The sequence below is a fragment of the Chiloscyllium punctatum genome, chromosome 6, assembly GCF_047496795.1.
Source record: "Chiloscyllium punctatum isolate Juve2018m chromosome 6, sChiPun1.3, whole genome shotgun sequence".
Taxonomy (NCBI): Eukaryota; Metazoa; Chordata; class Chondrichthyes; order Orectolobiformes; family Hemiscylliidae; genus Chiloscyllium; species Chiloscyllium punctatum.
This window is the reverse complement of record NC_092744.1, coordinates 6,540,153-6,561,189: the sequence shown is the minus strand read 5'-3', so window position 1 is coordinate 6,561,189 and position 21,037 is coordinate 6,540,153. Positions and strand designations below refer to the sequence as shown.

At 41.9% G+C, this 21,037-nt stretch overlaps 1 protein-coding gene across 5 annotated transcripts in view; it reads left to right on the top strand.

Moving 5' to 3' along the window:
- The first annotated feature begins 2,951 nt into the window (after positions 1 to 2,951).
- The window catches only part of xrn1 (5'-3' exoribonuclease 1), a 122,703-nt gene continuing 104,617 nt past the window's right edge, over positions 2,952 to 21,037 (top strand). For 4 of the 5 annotated variants that reach the window (XM_072571971.1, XM_072571973.1, XM_072571972.1 and 1 more), the window contains exons 1-3: positions 2,952 to 3,077; positions 5,493 to 5,575; positions 14,806 to 15,038. In XM_072571971.1, coding sequence (XP_072428072.1) covers positions 5,501 to 5,575; positions 14,806 to 15,038 — 308 coding nt within the window. In that variant the 5' untranslated portion in view covers positions 2,952 to 3,077; positions 5,493 to 5,500. Of the gene's footprint in view, positions 3,078 to 4,502; positions 4,628 to 5,492; positions 5,576 to 14,805; positions 15,039 to 21,037 lie in introns of those variants that run through there. The other variant, XM_072571970.1, reaches the window with a different exon arrangement.

The following is a 21,037-nucleotide window of genomic DNA, read 5'->3' as shown; positions in this document are numbered from 1 at the left end:
TCGACTACTTTACAGGGCAGGGAATTCCATAGATTTACAACCCTTTGGGTGAAGAAGATTCCTTTCAATTCCTAAATCTGCTCCTTCTAATCTTGAGGCCCTCATGTCCTAGTTTCACCTGCCAGTGGAAACATCCTTTCTCCTTCTATCTTATCTATTCCCTTCATAATTTTATATGTTTCTACAAGATCCCCATTCATTCTTCTGAATTCCAATGAATATAATCCCAGTGTGCTCAGTCTTTCCTCATAACGTAACCCCCTCAAACTCCGGAATCAACCGAGTGAAACTCCTCTCTAGTGCCAGTACATCCTTTTCTCAAGTAAGAAGACCAAAACTGCACACAGTACTCCAGGTGTGGCCTCAACAACACCCTGTAAAGTTGCAACATAACTTCCCTGCTTTTAAACTCAATTCCTTTCGCAATGAAGGACAACATTCCATTTGCCTTCCGAATTACTTATTGTACCTGCAGACCAACCCTCTGTGATTCATGGACAAGGACACCCAGGTCTCTCTGCAGAGCAGCATGCTGCAACTTTTTAACATTCAAGTAATGGTCCTTTTTACTGTTACTCCTACCAAAACGGATGACTTCACATTTATTAACACTGTATTCCATCTGCCAGACCTTTGCAGAGGAACATAGATACTTTAAATGAGTGGGCAAAGTTTCACAGTCCTCTGTACACTTTGCTCTGCCACTCATCTTCGTGTCTTCTGCAAACTTTGACACACTACTCGTGGTCCCCAATGCCAAATCATCTATGTAAATTGTGAACAATTGTGGCCCCAACACCGATCCCTGAGGCACTCCACTAGTTACTGATGGCTAGCTAGAATAGCACTCATTTATTCCCACTCTGCTTCCTGTTAGTCAACCAATCCTCTATCCATGCTAATACTTTACCCGAAACACTATGCATCTTTATGATATGCCTCTTGTGCAGCACCTTGTCGAAGGCCCTTTGGAAATCTAGGTACACTACATTCCTGTTGTCCATCTTGCTCGTAATGTCTTCATAGATTTCCGAAAGATTTGTCGCGCACGACCTGCCCTTCATGAACCCAAGCGGCATCTGCCCAATGGGACAACTTTTATTGAGATGCCTTGCTATTTCTTTCTTGATAATAGACTCAAACATCTTTCCCACTATAGGGGTTATGCAAACCGGTCTATAATTCCCCATCTTTTGTCTACTCCCCTTTTTTAAACAGTGGCGTCACATTTGCTGTTTTCCAATCTGCTGCGACTGCCCAGAGTCCAGCGAATTTTGGAAAATTACCATCAGTGCACTTGCTATTTCTCTTACCATCTCGCACCCTGGGTTGCATTCCATTAGGGCCAGGAGACTTGTCTATCCTTAGCTCCATCAGCTTGCCAAATACAACCCCTTTTGTGATAATGACTGTTTCCAGGTCTTCACCTACCTTCGTCTCTTTGTCAATTACTGGCATGTTATTAATGCCCTCCACTGTGAAGACCAACACAAAATACCTAATCAATGCCTTGAATGTTTCATCATATCCCGTAACTAAATGCCCCTTATCATCCTCTAAAGGACCAACGTTTGTGTTAGTCACTCTTTTTCATTTTAGATATTTATAGAAACCTTTGCTATCTGTCTTTTATATTTCTGTGCTCGTTTTTTTTTTCTCATGTTCTTCTTACTTTTCTTTATAGCTCTTTTTGTGGCTTTCTGTTGACCTTTGAAGTTTTCCCAGTCTTCTAGTTTCATGCTGTTTTTGGCCGCTTTGTATGCCTTCTCTTTCATGTGGATAGTCTCCCTTATTTCCTTAGACACCCTGGGCAGATTACCCATTTTCTTACAGTTCTTCCTTTTCACTGGAAGATACTTTTGCTGAGCACTTTGAAAAATTGCTTTGAAAGTCCTCCACTGCTTGGCAACTGTCTACTTTAGCTAAGTCTTCCCTCATTCTATTGTAGTATCCCTTGTTTAAGCACAGGACGCTGGTATTACATTACTCTCCATCTGTAATCTAAATTCAACCATAGTGTGATTGCTTCCCATTGGCCAGAATCAAAACTGAATCAACAATACAAATAATGTGGGTCGAAGAGCTGAGCTCAGACTCTCAATTCTGATATGATTGGCTCAAAGCCTTTCCACCAAGCACAAGTCCGGAATCAAGAGAATATGCCTGGGTGAGTCTAGCTCTAACAACATTTAAGAATCTTTAAAGCAATCAAGTGGAAATAAAAGACAACTGTCTTGATTGGCAATCATCCCACCAATTTAAGTACTCAATCTCTCTAATGTGATGAACTTCTATGATAAACAGTACCAACTCAGCAACGCCCCTTCAATAGCATCTTCTAAAATTGTAACCTCTGTTATCGTGAAAAGACAAGAGCAGCACGTGCTTAGGAACACTACCTCCAAGTTCCCTTTACCAATCCTTCTCTCATACAGGGTGACTGATGCATCATTGGTAGTGATGGGTGTTCCCAAGTTTTACCTCTGCATTAGTAAACACCGTCTGGGCCTAAACCAAGTGTAGAAGCATCAGGTAAGTAATAGGCAGCCCAACAGAATCTTTCTTATTCCCCAACTCCCCCTCTTCAACTAAAGTCTTCCCTTAACATGGCCCACCAAACAAAACCAGATGGTAATGCCAGTGAATGTCAAGGCAAAGTGGTTAAAATTTATTTTATTGGAGATGATCTTTGTTCAATTCCCCAAATACGGATGGGTAACACATGTTGCTGTTGCTCGTCATGTCCACATCTCATGAAATAATTATTGCAAAAAAATAGTAATTGTTCGAAATATTAAAATGTTCAATGAACATGTTTTGCAGCAACAGTACGGACTTCAAACATGAATTTATCACAGTTAGTGTGGACAAACAGCAAGATATTTTGTAGGTTTGGTAAATTGCTGAGAGGTTTTTGGTGAGGAACAGGATGCCGGACCGAAAGGTCTGACTCCGCCAACTGGAGCATCGAGGGGGGACTGACAAGGCAGGGACACAAGCAGCCCGGACTGATCCAAGGGTGACACCGGGTCCCGACCAGGGATTAGAAACGGATTAATTTTTTAAAAACACACAAGGTGAAGTGGAGCGGGAGTGTCTCTCTGTAAATACTCATGGCGCTGTGCCGTCAGGGAGCGGCTCCCCGCCGCTTTGTGACCGCGGACCGCAGCGGCGTCAGCGGCGGAGAGGGAGGGGGAGAGGGGTCACCGCTTCCCGTAGGCCCCGGGACACGGAGAGAGGGAACAGGGGAAGGGAGAGGGGGAAGGGAAATAGAGGGGGAGAGAGAGGGGGGGAAGGGAGAGAGAGAGGGGGGGAAATAGAGGGAGAGAGGGAGGAGGGAAATAGAGGGAGAGAGGGAGGGGGAAAATAGAGGGAGAGAGGGAGGGGGGAAATAGAGGGAGAGAGGGAGGGGGGAAATAGAGGGAGAGAGGGAGGGGGGAAATAGAGGGAGAGAGGGAGGGGGGAAATAGAGGGAGAGAGAGGTGGGGGGGAAATAGAGGGAGAGAGAGGTGGGGGGGAAATAGAGGGGGGGAAGGGAGAGAGAGGGGGGGAATAGAGGGAGAGAGGGGGGGAATAGAGTGAGAGAGAGAGGGGGAAGGGAAATAGAGGGGGAGAGGGGGAAGGGAAATAGAGGGGGAGAGAGAGAGAGGGGGGGAAGGGAAATAGAGGGGGAGAGAGAGAGAGAGGGGGAAGGGAAATAGAGGGGGAGAGAGAGAGAGGGGGGAAGGGAAATAGAGGGGGAGAGAGAGAGAGGGGGGAAGGGAAATAGAGGGGGAGAGAGAGAGAGAGAGGGGGGGAAGGGAAATAGAGGAGGAGAGAGAGAGAGAGAGGGGGAAGGGAAATAGAGGGGGAGAGAGAGAGAGGGGGAAGGGAAATAGAGGGGGAGAGAGAGAGAGGGGGGGAAGGGAAATAGAGGGGGGGAGAGAGAGAGGGGGGGGAAGGGAAATAGAGGAGGAGAGAGAGAGAGAGAGGGGGAAGGGAAATAGAGGGGGAGAGAGAGAGAGAGAGAGGGGGAAGGGAAATAGAGGGGGAGAGAGAGAGAGAGAGAGGGGGAAGGGAAATAGAGGGGGAGAGAGAGAGAGAGAGAGGGGGAAGGGAAATAGAGGGGGAGAGAGAGAGAGAGAGAGGGGGAAGGGAAATAGAGGGGGAGAGAGAGAGAGAGAGAGAGGGGGAAGGGAAATAGAGGGAGAGAGAGAGAGAGAGGGGGAAGGGAAATAGAGGGAGAGAGAGAGAGAGGGGAAGGGAAACAGAGGGAGAGAGAGGGGGGAAGGGAAATAGAGGGAGAGAGTGAAAGTGGGGGGAGAGAGTGAAAGTGGGGGGAGGGAAAAGGAAAATTCAGAGAAAGAGTGGGAAAAGGGAAATAGAGATGGAGAGGGCAAAGGGAAATAGGGAGAGAGAAGAGAAATAGGGAGAGGGGGAAAGGGGTACATAGAGAGATGGGGGGAGAGAAAAAAGGGTAATAGAGTGGGGAGAGAGAGAAAAGGGAAACAGAAAAGGGGAAGTGGGGAGAGAGGAAGAAGGGGAAAGAGAGAAAGACAGACGGAAAGAGAAAGAAAAGGGAAATAGAGGGCAACAGAAACAGAGACACAGAAGGCGAAAGAGACAGAGAGAGAAACAGAGACACACGGTGAGAGGAAATAGGGAGACGGAGAGGGAGGGAGAACGAGGGAACCAAGACAGGGAGAGACAGGCACTGGGAGAGTGGGAAGAGAGAAGGAAGGAGAGATTGGGGTGGGGGGAAGAATGGAAAGAAGGTTGAGAGAGGCAGTGAGGTGGAGAAAGACTGAGACAGAGAGGGAGAGACAGAAGTGGGGGGACATGGAGAGAGAAGACAGCCAAGGGAGTGGGGTGACTGAGAGGGAGAGAGAGACTGATTGAGGGACAAGAGAAACTGAAGAACAGCAAGCGGGGTATAGAGGAGAGAAACAAGTGAAATGGAGAGTGGGACAGAGAGAGACTGAAGGACCAGAAAAGGGGGACAGAGAGATGAAGACAGATTCAAGAGAAGGTCGGAGGAGAGATAGAGAAAGGGAACAGGGAAGAGGCTGAGAGATTGAGGCAAGAAGACCTGGAAGGAGAGAAATAGTGGAAAGAGGGATAGAGAGAGAGAAACGGGGAAGGGAGATGGGATGAGAGAGAGAGAGAGACTGTGTGGTGGGAGAAAGATGGGGGAGAAAGAGGCAGGGAGAAACAGGTGAGGGGAGAGGGAGAGAGAGAGACTGGAAGGGAGACACGAAAAGACATGAGAAGAGATTAGGAGAATGGAGTGAGAGATGGAGAGAGGGGAGACAGGGAGGAGGAGAGAGATGGACAGATAGGGGTACTGAGAGAGGTAGTGAGGTGGCGCGGAAAAATGTCAGAAAGGGGGAGGAGTAAAAAGAGGAATGGAGAGAGAGGGAAGAGAGAGAGCTAGAGGCAGCTCAGGACTCTCTTCACACAACTGTTGCCATTGCAACACTTAGACTCCCTCTTTCTTGCTCCATTTTAAACAGCTCCAACAATGGGTGTCCCCAAGTTTTACCGCTGGATAAGCGAACGATATCCATGCCTGAGCCAAGTGGTGAAGGAGCATCAGGTAAGGTAGCCTCACAGACACTATAAGTTTGAATAATATTTCTTATCCCCACCACCCTGAACCCAGAGCCTCACCTTCAACGTTCTCCTCAACCCAGAGTCTCACCTTAAAAACCCCCCTTCTCAACCTGGAGTCTCACTTCTTCAACAGAGAGCCTCATGTTAAACTTACCCCCTTCCCCTCCTCATCAACCCAGAGCCTTCCTTAAAACCTCCCACTCCACTCAAACCAGAAACCTGCCCTCAAACCTTCATATCCAATTTCCAGGCTTTGGCTAGAACTAAGCATTCAACAACATTATTATAGTTTAAAATGACATTTCCAGTTTTTGTGTTTTGTACTTCAATTATTTCATGGTCACCCCTCTGAGAGAATTTCATGAAGTAAGTAAATTAGCAAGTATGGAGGAAGCTCTGAATTCATTATTTTTGTTTAAGTATTTTGTTTCTAAGTGAACCATTGTACATTGTCAATGATCCAAACTGTCACAATTCAAATGTACACTCATAATTGAATGATTCTTTTGGAATTTAATATTTCTTTCTCCTGTTCCCTGTTGTTTTTCTCTTTGTACTTGTTGCTATGGCTGTCAAAGAATCTATGTTCCATTATATTTTAAGCATTCTTGTACAATTGTGAAGGGAATTAGACTCATCTCCATGAAATGTTACATGCTTTTCTCATTTTCAGTCAGCTTGCTTTTGGGTTCTTCTTTGCTATTTAGTTATCTGAGCTGCCTGTGCCGTGTACTAATGTTTGAAGTTGTTTATACATCTATTTTCATCAATGAATGTACATCAGCCTTGCTAACCTCAGACAGAGGTATAATCATGCAGACGTTAGCAGTTTAGGTAGATGTTTTCACTGATGAAATCGCAATGTTTTGTAGCCCAAGAAAGTGCTTTGTGATGTAATTTTGTCATAGTTTGTATTTTGCTAAATCTCATTTCTACAGAGGTATAATAATATTTGCCATAATATCTACCAGTTTATTTCTGCCTAATCATCCAGAGTAAATGGCATCTGATTTGTTGGGAACGATGGGCCATGTTATTCGAGGCTCTGTGCCCCATCAAGTTTGGACCAACATAAATAAAAAAACACTAAATCTACACCAGTTCCACTTTCCAGTACAAGGTCCATAGCCTTGAATGTTATGACCCTTCAAGTGCTCATCCAAATACCTTTTTAAAGGTTGCAAGGTTGCTCTTCTCAACTACCCTCCCAGGCAGTCCATTCCAAATGCCGACTAACTTCTGGAAGTAAAAGATAATTGTTTCCTTGGTAGGGCAGCCCAGTGGCTCAGTGGTTAGCACTGCTGCCTCACAGCACCATCGATCCAAGTTCGATTCCCACCTCAGGTGACTGTGTGGAGTTTGTACATTCTCCCCGTGTCTGCTTGGGTTTCCTCTGGGTGCTCCGATTTCCTCCCACAATCGAAAGGTGTACAGGTTAGGTGAATTGGCCATGTTAAATTAGTCAGGGGTAAATATAGGGTAGGGGAATGGGTCTGGGTGGGTTACTCTTCGGAGGGTCAGTGTGGACTTGTTGGGCCAAAGGGCCTGTTTCCATACTGTAGGGAATCTAATCTAATTCCCCTCTGAACCTTCTGCCTTGATACTGACCCTTCAACTGAGGGGAACGGTTGCTTTCTGTTCACCCTGTCAATGCCCCTCATAATCTTACACATCTCTCTCAGCACCCCCTCAAACTCATCTGCTCCAAAGAAAATAACCTGAGTCTTTCCAACCTCTCTTCAGAGCTAAAATGCTCCATCCCAGGCAATGTCCCAGTTAATCCCCTGTGCATCTCTCCAGTGCAATCACATCCTTCTGCAGTAACCAGAACTGTCGTCGTCGCCTAACCAAAATCCTATACAGGTTCTTCATGACCTCCTTGCTCTTATAATCTGTGCCTCAATTGATAAAGACAAATGTCATCTTAATCATCCTATTAACATGCCCTTCCACTTTCAGGGACAACTATCCCAAATCCCTGCGTTCCTCTGAGCTTCCAAGTGTCCTGCCATTCATTGAGAGCTCCCTCTTCTTGTTACTACTTGCAAACTGCATCACCTTGTCAATTATCTTGTCAACTTATATTTTTTTCCCAAATCTAAACAGGAATGTTGACAATAACAAAATACTACAGATGCTGAAAATCAGAAATAATGACAAAGGTACTTAGCATACCTCTCATTTTCTGTGGAGAAAGAAACAGAAATAACATTTCAGGTCCGAATGTTCTGATAAAGATAATAAACTGAAACATTAACTGCCAGACTTGCTAAATATTTGCAGCATTTTTTTTATTATTTCAAAGGTATTGGTATTGAGGAAAGGAGCCTTTTCCTGTTCCTAGAATACTGAATTTATTATTCCCAGTTTAAGTTTAGGAGAGCCAAACACTTACTACTTTATGTTCAGTATTTTAATTATCTAAACTGCCTGTAGGACCAAAAAAACTATTTTACATTATTGTCAAAGACACCTTGAGCTAGTGTTTGAGCTTTGGTTTTAAATTCAACATTTTCAATGTTCAAATCTAATGCAAGACTGTGAAATCCTCAGGGCACAAACTGCACTCAATATATGAACACATTCCAGTGTCTGAAAGCAAATGCACATATAACTTATTCTTATCAGTTATGCTCAGGAAATTATAATCTGATCATAAATGTCCGCACCATGTGTTTTGCTGAAATTTGTTGAATTGTTGAGTTAGTTATTTCCTTTATAATGAGAATTTTAGAGGAATTCTGCAAGTTGAGTGTTTGAACCTGGGCTGCAATATCGAAGTGCAACATTGGTCTTTACTTTTGCAGGGTAGCTCTGCGTCAGTCTTTGTGCCAAAGGCACTCTTTCAGGTGTCTTAATTTAGTTCTTGTAATGACTTTCTCCAGTGAAATTTATAAAAAGAAACTTGAACCCCTTCAGTATTAATTGTTAGTATTTTATTCTATGTTTGCTGTTTTCTGCATAATTACATCATACCACTGATATTACTTACCTCAGAACTAAATGCCTTTCCAAAGAGGTGATGCTTTGGTTCTGGAGAAGCTCGTGCGAATTGGTTGCTTTGTGGAGCATAACTGCATCTTGAAATTTCTATTGATTGCATGTGGTATAGATTTCCTCTTTCCTGATGTTAATTTTAATTTGGCACCAATCTCTCTAAGCATCTAACAATAGTGATAGCATCAAGCATTCTAAACAGCCATTCGCCTGAAAACATTTTCATGAACATCAACCCTGGGAACAAAAACCGTTCACTTCTGCTTACATTTTATAAGGAACAAAATAAATCCGATATAAACATGGGATTATATAGAAACTGAAATGTCCAAGACATTATTTAGAAACTCAAATTTTTATCATAATGCAAAAATGTGATGTTCATAAATGCACCATTTGTTTTCCAAGGTCATACAAAATCTTTAGTATTCTAAGGTTATTATTACTGCTTTTAAAGCAGTTACGCCTCATTCAACAAGGTGTAACTTTCCGAGGATTTTTACAGTGAGACAAATAGTGTAAATGGGGAATTACATTTAGTTCAGTGATTTTAAATTACTTATTGTCTGGGAGCGGTGGTTCAGCAGTGCACCCAGGGAAATTTATAATCACTGGTGATAACTTCTGGATTTTTGCATTATTCTGTGTATGCAGACTCCAGACGTTGTTGTTGTAATAGTGATGGAAACCATTGACAGCTTCACCATTGATACTGCCTTTGAATCCAAGCAACTAATTGTCAAAAATTACAATTGAAGCAAGAAAGTTTCTGATAAAATATATGTTACATCATTTTTTTTTAAGTTTGATTAAAGCACCAGTCGGGGTGTGCGCAATTCATTCATGTACAATCTGATGCAAGACAGTGAAATAGTTGTTGAAATATATGGCAATCAAATCAGTTGGATTGGATCAGATCAGAATTATCAGAATGCAGCTTGGTTAAGTAATTGGCAAAGTTCCCAAAATAACAGCTGTTTGAACATGTTCACAAATAGTTTGTATCTTGTACTGTTGTGGCAGTTATTTTTTGTTGCTGTTGCTACCATTAAGAATTCTGTTTTGATGGGTTTTTTTAAAACTGAGAAATAGTTTTGCTCCTCCAGTCCATCTCTGCAAAGCATTACCATTGATGGTTCGTGGATTTAATATCTACTTTAACAAACCACTCTTCACAGATGGGCAATATAAAAGTGATTTTTGACAAAATGTTCATATTCTAATTGCTCAACTCTGTCTAATCAAGAATGCTGGGGCCAATTATTTTTTTACTTCGTGTGCGGTTGAAATCAGCTAACTGAGCACAGTTAGAGAATTTCAACCTTGGTCTTTCCTGTTTATATGGCTGAGCTAGGTTAATGTCATCCTCATTCGTTAAGCTGTGAAAAGCTGGCAATGTGTTTTTTTTGGTCGATAACAGGATGTTTAGTTTTGGGAGCATTAGACAAGAAGAAATTACTTTATTGATACTTGATCATCATTAATTGTCATAATCTGTTTGCTTATTGGGCAGCGCTTCTAAACTAGCTATGTTCTGTTGTTTTTCACGATTATTTTTGTCTTTCTCTAAGTGATGATGTACCAGGTATCACTCCACAATATATTTCAAATGATCAGCAGCCATCAAAACACTTTTGGTCGAATCAATACTTTTATTGCAACAGTACTTCTACAAATAAAGGATTTTGAGTTGTATTTTTACAAAATAAAGTTAACAGAATCAAAAGTTCTCATGTTGGAAAAAGTTATGTAAAGGTGACTGTGTGTCAAAGCAAGTCCAGGAATATAAAGACAAATGTTGTCAATAGACTGTGCTTATGACTTGTTACAGTGAGAGTCATGAGCACGGAAACAGACCCTTTGGTCCAACTCATCCACGCCGACCAAGCTTCCCAAACTAATCTAGTCTTATTTGCCTGCGTTTGGCCCATAGCACTCTAAACCTTTCCTTTTAATGGACCTATGCAAATGTCTTTTAGAGATAACTACCTGCATCCACCACTTCCTCTAGCAATTCATTTTTTGTACACACCACCCTCTGTGTTTAAAAAGTTGCCACTCTGATCCCTTCTAAATCTAGGTAAAAGCAAGGACTGCAGATGCTGGAAATCAGAGTCAAGATTAGACGTGCTGGCAAAGCACAGCAGCTCAGACAACATCTGGGGAGCAGGAAAATCGACGTTTCGGGCAAGAGCCCTTCATCAGGAATAGAATCTTTCTCCTCTCATCTTAAACCTATGCTGTCTACTTTTGAACACCTCTACACTAGAGAAAAGAGCTTTGCTATTCACCTTATCTATGCCCCTTGTGATTTTATAAACTTCTGTAAGGTCATCCCTCAACCTTCTACGCTTTTGTGAAAAAAAGTCCCAGCCCCTATTCAGTCTGCTCTTACAACTCAAGTCTCCAGGCTGGTAACATCCTTGTAAATCTTTTCTGAACCATTCCAATTTAGTAATATCCTTCCTCTAGCAGGGCGAACAGAACTGTACACAGTACTCCAAAAGTGGCATCGCCAACATCCTGTACAACCTCAACGTGATGTCCAATTCCTTTTTTCAATGGTCTGTGCAATGAAATGCAGCATGTCAAATGCCTTCTCAACCACCCTGTCTACCTTTCAAAGAGCTATGTACCTGAACCCCAGCTCTCTGATTGATAACACTGCCCAGGGTCCTACCATTAATTGTGTAAGTCCTGCCTTTGTTTGTCTTAACAAAATGCAACACCTCATATTTATCCAAATTAAATTCCATCTTCCATTCCTTGGCCCATTGACCAAATTTATCCAAGATCCCTTTAAAATCTTAACTAACGTTCTTCACTGTCAGGAAGTTTTGAAGTCTGATTGATGACATGTTTGCTGCTGATTGAAAAGGCAGATTTACAAATGCGCTTAATACTAATTGAGGAATGACTCTCTTTCTTTGTGATCTGCCTATTATAATTTAAGTGTCTATTATTGAAGATAACAGTTGCCTCACAACTTATTTTGTTCTATGACACCATCCTTGAATCAAATTCATGCTTCTTTGCAATTTTAAATCACTTTCTTTTGAGTCTCAATTTTTGTAGTGGTTATCTTTTGAAATTAGGTTATATAGAAACTCCAGAGGGTATAGAATCTTCTATAGAATCAGTGCTGGCGTATTCTTTTAATATGTATGACAAAATCATTTTTGAAAAAATCCTTAAATGTGGTTGATCTTCATTCTAATTGTAAAACATAGCTTTTGAATGATAACTTGAATCAAATCATTAAGCCAGAAGTGTCACGTGGATGATCCATCTCTGCCTCCCCAGATGCCAGTCATCACCAAATTCAATTCATTCCACACGATTTCAAGAAACCATTGGAGATATTGGATACTGTAGAGGCTGTGAGTCCTGACAACATTCTGGAAATAGTTCTGAAGACTTATGCTCCAAGACTTGCTGTACCTAAGGTGCTCCTTGCCATTAGAGTCTACCCAGCAATGTGGAATATTGACAGGTATATCCTGTAGTCAAAAAGTAGGACAAATCCAACTGGCCAATGGCCATTCCATCAACTTACTCTCAATCATCAGTGAATTGATGGAAGATATCATCGACAGTGCTATCAAGTAGTAGTTGCTTAGCAATAACCTGATCAGTGATACCCAGTTTGGGTTCAGCCAGGGCCACACAACTCCTGACCTCATTACAATCTCCAACATGGACCCAAGAGCTGAATTCCAGAGGTGAGAATGACAGCCCTTGACATCAAAGCCACACTTGACTGATGTGGCATCGAGGAGCCCAAGCAAAACTGGAATCAATGGGATTCAGGGAAAACTTGTCAATGGTTGGAATCATACCTGGCACGTAGGAAGGTGGTTATGGTTGTTGGAGGTCAGTCATCTCTGCTGTTTGGTCCAACCATCCTCAGCTGCCTTACTCCGAGATAAGGTCAGAAGTGGGAATTGGTAATGGATGATTGCGCAATGTTCAGCACCATTCGCAACTCCTAAGATACCGAAGCAGTTCATGTACAAACGCAATAAGATCTGGACGATATCCAGGCCTACGCGGAAAGGTGGACTACACGAATGCCAGACAATGACCATCTTCAATAACAGGTAATCTAACAGTTGCCTCTTTACATTCAGTTATGTGACCATAACTGAATTCCTCACTGTCAACGTTCTTGACCTTATCATTGACCAGAAACTGAACTGGACTCACCGTAAAAATGAAGTGGCTACAGAGGCTAGGAACGCTGAAGGATATAACTCACCACCTGACTCACCAATGCGTATCTACCATCCACTAGGCACAAGTCAGGAGTGTGATGGAATGTTCTTCACTTGCCTAGATAAGTGCAGCTCCAACAAGACTGAAGAAGCTTGACACCATCTAGGACCGAGCTGCCTGCTTCATTGGCCCCACATCCATAAACCTTCAGTCACTCCACCACAGACATTCAGTAGCAGCAGTGTGTAGCATCTACATGACGCACTGCAGAAGTTCACCAAAGATCCGTGACAGTCTTTTCCAAACCCGATACTGCTACCATCTGGAAGGACAAGAACAGCAGAGATGTTGGAATATTACCACTTGCAAGTTCCTCTCCAAGCCATTCACCATCTTGACTTGGAAGTCAATAAACATACCCTCAATGTCCACTGGGATTCCCTCCCTAAAGGCATTGTGGGTCAACCTACTGCACATGGGCTGCAGAAGGTCAAGAAGGCAGCTCAACACCACCTTCTCAAGGGCAGCTAGAGATGAGCAATAAATGCTGGTCAAGCCAGTGACACTATGTCCCACATACAAATTAAAATTAAAATACAATTGCCCTGCTATTTTGTCACACTTGACTAATTTCATCATCTCATCCACCTGTCCTATGTCATTCCATTCCATCCCACTCAATAATCACAGCCTGTTGTTCATGGGAACCATCTCTTAACCACAGAGTGTCTTTTGTTGAGCTGTTTTTAATTTCCTTTTTTTCTCGCCAGCCCCCATATTGCTGGATGACAACTGGTGGTAGAGGGATTTTGAGGCTGGATTATGAGGTATATTCAAGGTTGAGGTAGATAGATTTTTTTAAAATCAGGAAAGGAATCAAGGGTTATGGGGCAAAGGCAGGAAAGTGGAATTAAGGATTATCAGGTGAGCCATGATCTCATTGAATGAAGGAATAAATTCATTGGGCTAAATGGCCTGTTTCTGCTCCTGTGGTCTTAATAGCTCTGGGGTCTGCCCATGAACAGGCCCTTAAACAAACTAATCTAAACAGTTCAGACAGATGGAAACTTAGTGTTATTGCTATTGTTGTTCTATTTGCACGTGGATCTTTTTGTATTCTTCCATTCTAGCTTCCCATTCAAACTCAATGCAATCTGCATATTGTTTGGTGATCACTGCTGTCTTGCCTGGAGAGCACCACTGCTGTTGAATGGGTCTGGTTGCAGCATGGAGGTCACTTCATTTCCAGTGCAAATGTGGGGACAGTGTATAAGACATTATGATGGAAGCAGTTGACTAGTTCAGTCGTAAGATTTTTTTAATATACTGTCGTCAATATTCATATATTGTGGAAAATAGCTTGGCAGAAATTAATTGTCATCAAGTGTATCTGACATTCCAGAGCTGGTACTTTTACTCTCTGTGGTGCATGTTGCTACAGAATGACCCATTTTTCAAAAAAAAAGATTTACAAACCATGTGAGGCCACTTTAAATTTAATTTGTAAACCGCATTGCTGTGCAACTGAGAGAAAGCTTGCCCAAAACTCGGGGTCTGACTAATTTCTGGTTGACTTGCTGTTAAGTCCAGGATTAAAAGTGCGGGATAGGAGACTCATGTCATGGCTAATGTAAAAATCTCACTCTTGCCAAGCCAAAATAAGCAACCGAGATAATAACTTGTGGATTTCTCTACCTTTCTGGTCAATGCAGCTGACATTTGCACAATATCGAATGTGGATGTTATTTTCTGTCCTGTTTGTTAAATATTTTGTGTTGAATGTATAAGGATTTTACCAGTTCTTTGCCACAAACCAAAAATGACTACTACTCCAAGATTAATTGAATGATATAAAATGTAACAAAATAATAAGGTCACTTTATTTACTAAGGCTGTGGAATAGGGGACTTTCAATTTGGAATATGAAACTTTGTTAATTATTGCTATTAATACTAGATGATTCACTCATTGATTATACACTCCCCGACTTCAATTTTGCAGATTCCGGAATTTGACAATCTCTATCTGGATATGAATGGAATTATTCATCAATGTTCTCACCCAAATGATGAAGATGTGCACTTTCGAATCTCTGAAGAAAAAATTATCGCTGATATTTTCCACTATGTGGAAGTCTTATTTCGCATCATCAAACCAAAGAAGATCTTCTTCATGGCAGTTGATGGTGTGGCTCCAAGAGCAAAAATGAATCAACAACGTGGCAGACGTTTTAGGTAAGAAATTGTTTTGTGGGCAGTTAAAACTGGTCAAGGCACTTGTGCGATGCTTTGCACATTTATTTCTTAAGTAGCTGAGTCATAAAACCTAGGACTATCCAGTCAGTTAGTTTGCTATTAATGGGTAAGTCATTAACCCTGGGCGAAGGGATGAAAGCATATGGAGTTCTTCCTCCCAGTTAATATCCAGTGACCACTGCTGCAGTGTGCTTCTGTGCACACTGAGGACAAGAGTTGAGATCAACTCTAATGCCTCCTGTGACTTCTCAGACTGCCAGTGTTTAATTTATCAGATCCCATGTGAATATTGGGATTGGCAAAAAAAACAAAGAACTGCAGATGCTGGACATCAGAAACAAAAACAGAAATTGCTGGCAAAGTGCAACAGGTCTGGAAGTAACTGCGGAGAGAAATCAGAGCTACTTTTTGGGTCTAGTGACCCTGCTTCAGAACTGATGCCACTTTATAAGGCACTAATTCACGCATTAGGAAGGCTGTCAGTCCAAGAAAGATATCCGAAAACAAAATAACTCAAGTGCTGGATATCCAAAATGAAAAATGGAGATACTGGAAATATTCAGCAGTCAGGCAGAGAGAAACGAGGTTAACATTTCAGATTGAGTTTTCTTCTGAACTGCTTGGTATGGGATTGAACAATGGTGATGCCATTGAATGAAATGGTTAGATTTTGTCTTGCTGGTTATTGCATTACATGTGTGGCATGGATCTTGTTCAGCTCTTGTTGTATCCAGACATGGACTACTTCACTAACTGAGGAATTGAAACTGTGCTGAATGAACCTTGTGCAGTCATAACTTAACTGATGTTATGAAGGGAGTGTCATTGAGGAAGCAGCTGCAGCTGACTGGGTATAGGATGTTATCCTGAGAAACTTTTGCAGCGATGTGCTGGAGTTGAGTTGATTGATTGGTGGTTGTTGTGAGGATCTAAAATCTGGATTTAAGCTGTTGTCAGGAGCAACCATTTAATGCATGCTTTTACTAACTACAAAATGGCTTCTCAATGCAAGTAGCATAAAGTAACATAATAAAATGTCTTCAGGCTGCAAATTAACACTACATTTAAATTGACTTTTCACCTTGGTAAAGGCTGTATTCCTGCCTTGCTGAACTAACTGAATCAAATACAAAGCAGAACAATGGACTCTTCAAGTATAGAATTAACAAAATTAGATAGGACATTACTAACCATCCTAGCTAACCTTGAAATGCAGGTGGGAAGAGATATCATTAGGTTAACCTGCTGTCCATATGTCATTATATTACACATTATTGGATTTACTCTGCACTTAAGGCTATACTATTTAAGAAACATATAAAAATTGCCTTTGTTCCAAATGAATTGCATAGTTTCTCCAAGGAACACAGAAGCTTTTAACCACTGTGTTGCTGGACAAACCTGTGCCCAGCCATTATTCATTAAAGTGTGAAATCTTGCTGTAGTAGGCCATACTCCTATTGTTTATTTGACCAATCGTGGAACTGAGAGACCCCTCCTGGGGAGTTGAGATCTTCAGTTGGAAGCTATCTTCCCTTGTGGCGACTATAATCAGTGAAGAGTTTTTCCTTTTAAATACAATCAGTTTAAATGTTGATAGGGTTTATCAATGTTATGTTCTGTAAAGGGCTGTTGCTTTCAACTCAGAAATTCAGCTCTTTTCCCCAGATTTGGATAGATGTTGAGTGGCCTTTGGGGAATACAAACAGTTGAAATGTTGTAAAGTTCTATGAGTTTTGCTGTATTTACTGACTTCAGCCTTTGCTTTAGAGCATATGGAGTGAGTCAAATTGCCTGAAGACTGATGTCTTTGAGGGTGAGGACCTCAGGAGGAGCCTGAGGTGAAATGTTCACTCAGTGCTTCTTGAAGATGGTGACTAATGCTTCAAACTTGTCTTTTACTTTGATGTGCTCGGCTGTTCCATTATTGATGAAGGGAATGTATTTGGAGCAATTTGTCAGCAATCATGTGGCTTACGTGTATGGTTGTCTGCCTAATTCCGTGTCACTACTCATGGGTTCTGTGGTTTCTTCTGTGGCTGATGAGTCTAAGGATGACTGACTGCCTCTATACACAGAATCTTGGCATCAGCACGGATTTCAATCATTGAAGCCATCCAGCCTTGGGCAACCAAAGGTGGCAATCACAGATTGGTTCGCCATGTCAGTTTCAACCTTAGATGAGAACCTAGAACAGCATCTCCTACCACACATTTGGCAGGTGTTTCCAGGAGGTGGAATTGATCCTTGTTCTCAAGGTTGCTGACATTCCTTTCTCTGGTTCCTTTACTGGAACTCCTCTCATAGATGGTTGTTCTCAAAGAATTGTGTCCCTCTCAGTCAGTTTCTTCTGAACAGTGGTTTCCAGGTTATGATGTCTGTTACATTTCTTTTGTAAACCTTCAGGGAATCCTTGAAGAGCTTCCTTGGTTCACCTGTCAGCTGAGTGCCTTGCATGAGGTGGGTGAAGAAGACCTGCTCTGGCAGTCTGAACTCTGTATCAGAAACACATAGCCAGCCAGCGGAATTGGTTTCGCTTCGTTAGGGCCTTGATGTTAGTGCTGTTGGCTCCTTCAAGGACACAGATGTTAGTATGCCTGTACTTCCAGCTGATGCAGAAAATCTGTCTCAGACTGTTGCTGTTACTTCTCAAGGTGGCCTTTGGTTGCCATCTATACATACTCCAAGTTTGGGAGTCATATAGAAGAGTTGGAAGGATGACTGACTGCCTCTATACACAGAATCTTGGCATCAGCACGGATTTCAATCGTTGAAGCCATCCAGCCTTGGGCAACCAAAGGTGGCAATCACAGATTGGTTCGCCATGTCAGTTTCAACCTTAGATGAGACGTGACTCCTCAGTTGGAGGAAATCTTCCATGTTGGGAAACATTTCTCTGTTGATCGTAATAGAGGGAGAGATTGAAACTTGTCCTGGGAAGGTTTAGTAAATCGTTGTCATTCTTGAGGTTGAAACTGAGACCAATTAGTCCATATACTTATGTGAAGGTGTTAAGTGAGGCTTGAAGATTCTCCTTTGAGTGGAGATGACATTGTCATCCACGTACTGAAGTTCCATGACTGATGTCAGTGTTGTTTTCTTCTTGGGTTTAACTGATCGCGGTTGAAAAGTTTTTCATCCATCTCATAGACATCACATCTCAGGGAAGCTTATTTTTGACAAGATAAAGAATGGATTTCAGCTCCCCACTGCCATCTCAAGGACAGCTAGAGATGGGCGATCAATGCTGGCCTAGAGACTGGTCACCCACATCCCATGAACAATTAAGACATCCTTGTCTTGGATGTGACGAAGGGACAAGCCATATTGTATCTAGTAATGGACCTGATTTAATTAAGTGACCTATTTGTGTCTGAGCATTTGTCATATAATGATCATAAAATGATGGTGTTTCATGTAGCATCGAAAAGAAATAAGCAAAAATTGGACACGAGAATTTTGGATGTAAGGAAGGCAGATATTAATGGGATAAAACAGGGACTGTCCACAGTAAACTGGGAAGTATTGCTAATGAATAAAACAACTCAGGAACAGTGCATGAAACATTCAGAAGGAGTTTGTATCCATGAGAAGTAAAAGCTCCATCACTCAAAAAGAAAACAGCCATTGACATTTGAGTATTGAGGGACAGCATAAAATGAAAAGGAAGGTCTTGTTAAATTGCAAAGAACAGTACAAAACAGAACAGAATGGGACAAATACAAAGACCAACAATGAGCAATAAAGTGGCCTATAAGATACATAAGAGACAATAAGCAGAGACTTTATAGCTATATAAAGGGAAAGCAGTGGTTAAGAGTCCTATTGACCTAATGAAGGCTGAGTGTGGGGATATTATCAATGACCATGGGAAAATGGCTGACATGTCGAATGGTTATTTTGCTTCAGTATTCACAGCAGGAAAGGAGGCAGTCCCAAAGAAATTAGCGGAGGATCAGGAGCAGGGTTTAAATAAAATGAACTGAAGTATGTCCTCAATAATGGGAAATTGATGTAAATGAGAGTTACATATCTCTGGAACCTCATGGTTTCCATCCATGGGGCATTAAAGAAGATGGGAGAGCACATTACCATTGCCCTGACCATAACCTTTCAAAGTTCCCTGGATTCAAGAATTGTACCCCTCCATTGGAAATTTTCTCATGTCATTCTGCCTTTTAAGAAGGATGACAGAGGGAAACCAGGGATTTATAGACATTTAGCCTGACATCTGTGGTGAGAAAATTATTGGAGTCTGTACTGAAGGACAGGGTAATGGATCGTCTCAGAAAATTTCAGCTAATTGGGGAAAGTCAACATAGATTCACGAAGGAGGAGGTGAGGACTGCAGATGCTGGAGATCAGAGTAGAGCGTGTGGTGCTGGAAAAGCACAGCAGGTCAGGCAGCATTTGAGGAGTAAGAGAATTGAAATTTCGAGGATGCCTGATGAAGGGCTTATGCCCGAAACGTCGATTCTCCTGCTCCTCAGATGCTGCCTGACCCACTGTGCTTTTCCAGTACCACAGTCTTGACATTGATTCACGAAGGGTTGATCATAACCTGACAAACCTGAGTTTTTTTGAAGAGGTGATGGAGATAAGTTGATGAATGCTGTTTAAATGAATCTCCAGAAGGCTTTTGATAAAGTCCCACACAAAAGGCCATTAGCTAAGGTGCAAGCCAAAAGAATTGAGGGCAAAGTACTGACCTGAATCAGAAATTGGTTGAGTGGCAGGAAACAGAGAATTGGAATAAAGGTTAAGTGCTCAAATTGGCAGGATGTGATTAATGGTGTCGCAAAGGGATCTGTGTTGGGGGTTCAATTATTCACAATATTCATGAATAACTTGATTATAGCTTTAAAAAGTCAAATATCTAAATTTGCTTATGATGCAAAATTGGGCAGCATTGTAGACAGTGTTGACGACAGCATAACATAACAACAGGATATGATAGATTAGGTAAATGGGCAAAGCTGTGGCAATGGATTTTTATATAAACAAGTGTGAGGTTATCCATTTCAGACTAAAAAAGGACAGGGCAGGGTTTTTAAGAAATCACAATGTTAAATAAAGTGGATAACTAATGAGATTTGGGGGTTCAGATGTATAGCTTTTTAAAATGCCATGAACAGATGCAGAAAATAGTCAAGACGGCTAATGGAATGCTACCCTTCATATCTCATGGGCGGGAGGATAAGGATGCAGGCATAATGCTGCAGTTATGCAAAAAGCTGGTTAGTCCCCACTTAAAGTACTGTGAGCAGGTCTGGGCACCACACCTCAGAAAGGATGTTTTGGCCCTGAAGGAAGTTGAAAGCAGGTTTATGATATTTTCTGGGATCAGATTATGAGGCGAAATTAGACAAATTAGGCATTTATTATTGGGCTATGCCATACTGGAAAGGAAATTCCTGTGTAATGGGTACAGTAGGGGATGATAGGGTATGCTTTAGAAAGGATCAATAACTGCAGTTACGATTATGGACTTGGAGCTGATATTATGTTGCTTGGATTGTCCAGTGCTGCCTATATGAATATGCCTGTAAATGTCAGCCTCCCATCGCCCCACTCTCTCGACATGAGGGCCCTAGCAACTGGTTGTAATTTATTAATGTGTCATGTTTTCGCTGTGTGTGGGTTAGAAAGCAAGGAGTCCAGCTTCTTGCTTATCACTGAGTTAATCAAGGTGTTGAAATTAGGAAATGCGTCACGTGAAAAATTATTTTTGACGCCTTGTGTACACGTGCTGGTAGACAGATAATTGCCTATGGAGAAAGTGAGGGCTGAAGTTCTGAGTCAAAATGTGTGGCACTGGAAAACACAGCAGATCAGGCGGAATCCGAGGAGCAGGAGAGTCAATGTTTCGTGTAGAATGTCAACTCGCCTCCTCCTTCCTTATAATCCTCTCTCCGCCCATGATAATTATTGGAGAAGGGGGAAACATACTAATTGTTTATGCTCACTATGCTTGATCT